Source organism: Gregarina niphandrodes (genome assembly GCF_000223845.1).
Source record: "Gregarina niphandrodes unplaced genomic scaffold scaffold00067, whole genome shotgun sequence".
NCBI classification, from domain to species: Eukaryota; Apicomplexa; class Conoidasida; order Eugregarinorida; family Gregarinidae; genus Gregarina; species Gregarina niphandrodes.
In genome coordinates, this window is record NW_011645833.1 from 11,706 (window position 1) to 15,032 (window position 3,327).

The window sequence follows — 3,327 nt, forward strand, 5'->3', positions numbered from 1 at the left end:
CGGTCTTCCGACCATCCGCACATCGACCACCGGCTTTTGGATCACAGCACCGACTCTGGCCGCAGCACCGACTCTGGCCGCAGCACCGACTCTGGCCGCAGCACCCACTCTGGCCGCAGCACCCACTCTGGCCGCAGCACCGACTCTGGCCGGCTGTTCCGATGCGCGGCGCATGTAGTCTATCAGCTGCCTTCCAGTTAGTTCTGCGAATATTCGCGCCGAGACCACTGGGAGTCCGGTCAGGTAGCCCTCAAGCAACTGCGATCGTAATAGAGGATCTTTTTCGGAAACAGTGGCACGTCCTTCGAACTGGAGACAGTGCAGCGTGGGACCATCCTGTGGCCTTCTAGGGCAGTATCCCAAGTCAAAAACGCAAAATTGAGCGAGCCGAGAGATGGACGCCCGGGCATGTTGCAGAAGACATCCTACGGTCCACAGGCGCCGCCGGTTCGTAGCATGTCTCACGTTGCTCAAAGGCATCATCTTGTCGATGTCATTCTTGATATCCTGATCCACAAGACCATAAGGAGACTCGAAATACTGGGAAATGATAGTGCCTAGTTCCACGTAAGCGAGTGCACACGTTTCGAAACTACGGGTATCAATAGTTCTGAGTCTCCTCCAAGCATGTTGGGGCATCGATCCATGCAATGCTCGATATGCTTCGAAGTCGCTCAGCACTCTTTCGGACCCAGCCGGTTTGCTACTCGGTCCTCCTCTGGCTAGGACAGGAATGTAATTGGGACGTACCGGCTCTGTTGTCAATGCCCACGGCTGTGAAAGCGAGGAGTTCGCGAGAATATCAACGAACGCAACCTCTTTGCGTGCCCAGGCGTGTCGGCGACGGTGTCCTTTGGCTAAAGTTCGGGGGAAGAGCAAGTCGAATCCCTTCTCGTCCAAAGGCACCCAAAAGCGACTCATCCAGTACGACTCATAGTCTCCTCCTGAGGCCTTTGACCAATCCCAACCGCCTCCGTCGACAGTGGATACCCTCTCCAACACATTCAGAGTCCGAGTTCCTGGCTGTTCAACCGCTACCTGAGCCTCACGAAACATACCCAATAAACAACATCTCCGCACCGGGAATGACCTTCCTCGCTGAGGTACCGCTAACATTTTCGATCCCAACAAACAGACGAACGGTGTCAACGATTTTTAATTGACCGTCCCGCCCCAACTAACTAGTGCCATGGCAGTAAGTACAGTCAAGTTGTTCTCCCGACTCCGTTCTAGCTGTCCTGATGGTGCTTGTCTAGTCGAACCGGATGTGCTCGAGTTCCAAGTCTGGGCCGGCCTTTGACTTATCCCTGCGACTTGGTCACAACGCAGCCGGGATGCTGCCTGCGCTGTATTTGATGCGCACCTTTGCCAGGTCCGTCCAGGTGTCGACTTGCGCTCGCTCGTTTTTTCTTCGCCAGGAGAGATGTGTCTTGCATCACGCCAAGAAAGATGTGTCTTGAATCACGCTGCGCTGCATCTACAGCTCTAACCGAATCTGTCTCGGTCAGCTAACATCAGGCATTCCGCCAAAGCTTCCTCCAGCTGTTCGATTACGTCCTTAATTCTGACATCTGCAACGCCGTAGGAAATATGTTGAAATGATAGAACCCAGCTCCACATAAGCAATACCACCACTCTCAAAACTATTGGCTGATTGGTCCAGTGGCATCTTAGAACAGCCATACACAAGTTTCCCAGAACATTGGAACTTGCCAGACACAGAACAGGGAAATCTAATTAGGTTTTTGTCGGACACGAATTAAGGGGGGCAAGCTGATGCGCCAATGCGGTTGTGCTGGATACTCTTTTAAGACTCTCTGGGTCCCTACTGGCGACGACTCTTTTTATGTAGATGCCGAATGTACATACCGAGGCCGTATCTTCTCCCGTCATACACTTGGTTACCGAGTTGAGCTTAGCTGCCGAGTGCTTAGCTACCGAGTTCAACGTCGCGGTAATGTGGCCAAGTCAACTTGAAATCTGCTTCCGTCAGCCGTCAGAGTCAGCGACCGGAACGGTCGCCTTCGGTAGAGTTATTTTGTATGTTGTGAACCCTCCACACCCCACTCAGCCCTCGGGTCACAACCAGACGTGTCCATTGATGGCTCACGCCCAGAAGGAATTCGGGGCTATGCTCAGGAAGTGTTCTAGACCTTCGCGCGTTTCGGGGTCGATTGCTATACGTGGTGATTTGCCTCCGGTCATTCCGCTCTGCGGTCTCGTCCTCGAGTATTATTGATAGAGTTCTGTGTCCTCACGTGGCGCCTCTGGTCCGCTGAGGGACGAACCCAGGTCGACGAATATTACGACGATGTCTCCTGGTCGTAGGTCGGTCGGTGGTTCTTCCTCTGGCGGTCGTTTCTGACGACGTCGTGTGGTTCCTCGGAAGCTTCTGCCGTTGTCCGTCAGTACTCTTTGCGGGGGCCCGAACGGGACTTCCCAGTGTCGGTAGAAGGTCCTGAAAGAAAGTCTGCGTGACATCCAACGCTGGAACGATTCTGGCCATCATATACGGGGTCGATGATGACGAGGACGTTCCAGTGGGCGACTCCTGCGTGTATCGTGGCAACCTTTCCCAGCGTCCCTGTCGGTAGTCCTTGCTGGCGCACCGGTGGTGTCTTCAGTCTCGCGCAGACGAGGCACTCACTGATCATTTTCTCGATGTCCTGGGCGCAGCCGGGCCAGTAGTTCAGGGCTTGGACACTCTTGCGCGCTTTGGCGACTCTCAGGTGGCCGCTCGGACCGAGGGGGGACGCGATGACCAGCCGTGTGCTCGACTGACGGGGGACGTATATCTTCTTTGTCCTGAGGTGGATCCACCATAGCCCGTTAGACGGTGAAGTCGGAGAGGCAGACGTAGTCTCGACAGCCCACTTGACCGCGAACAGCTCCCGTTCTCTGGTGTCTCAACGCGGCTCCGTAAGGCTGAACTTCTTGCTTGCTTCTTGTTGTCTTCATTGACTATTTGACTTGTACTTACTGCTGTGACTACTTGGTCGACAGGAAATAAACTTGTTCCTCTACAAATACATAAGTAAGAGGAACCAAGCCGTACAAATACATAAGTAAGAGGAACCAAGCAGTACAAATACATAAGTAAGAGGAACCAAGCAGTACAAGCTCTGAGACTGGTAAGAAAGGGCTCCTAGAGCGAGGAGAAGACCTAGGGTAGGGGAGAAGAGACCTAGGGTAGGGGAGAAGACCTAGGGTGGGGAGAAGACCTAGGGTAGGGGGAGAAGACCTAGGGTAGGGGGAGAAGACCTAGGGTAGGGGGAGAAGACCTAGGGCAGGGGGAGAAGACCTAGGGTAGGGGAGAAGACCTAGGGT

The 3,327-nt window shown here is 54.0% G+C and overlaps 1 protein-coding gene across 1 annotated transcript; it reads right to left on the bottom strand.

Moving 5' to 3' along the window:
* GNI_178960 (hypothetical protein) lies at positions 1 to 1,116 on the bottom strand (the record flags this gene model as incomplete). Its single annotated transcript, XM_011135172.1, has 1 exon — positions 1 to 1,116. A coding segment is annotated over one exon (1,116 nt), but the record flags the coding sequence as incomplete, so codon positions are not given.
* Positions 1,117 to 3,327: the final 2,211 nt, after the last annotated feature.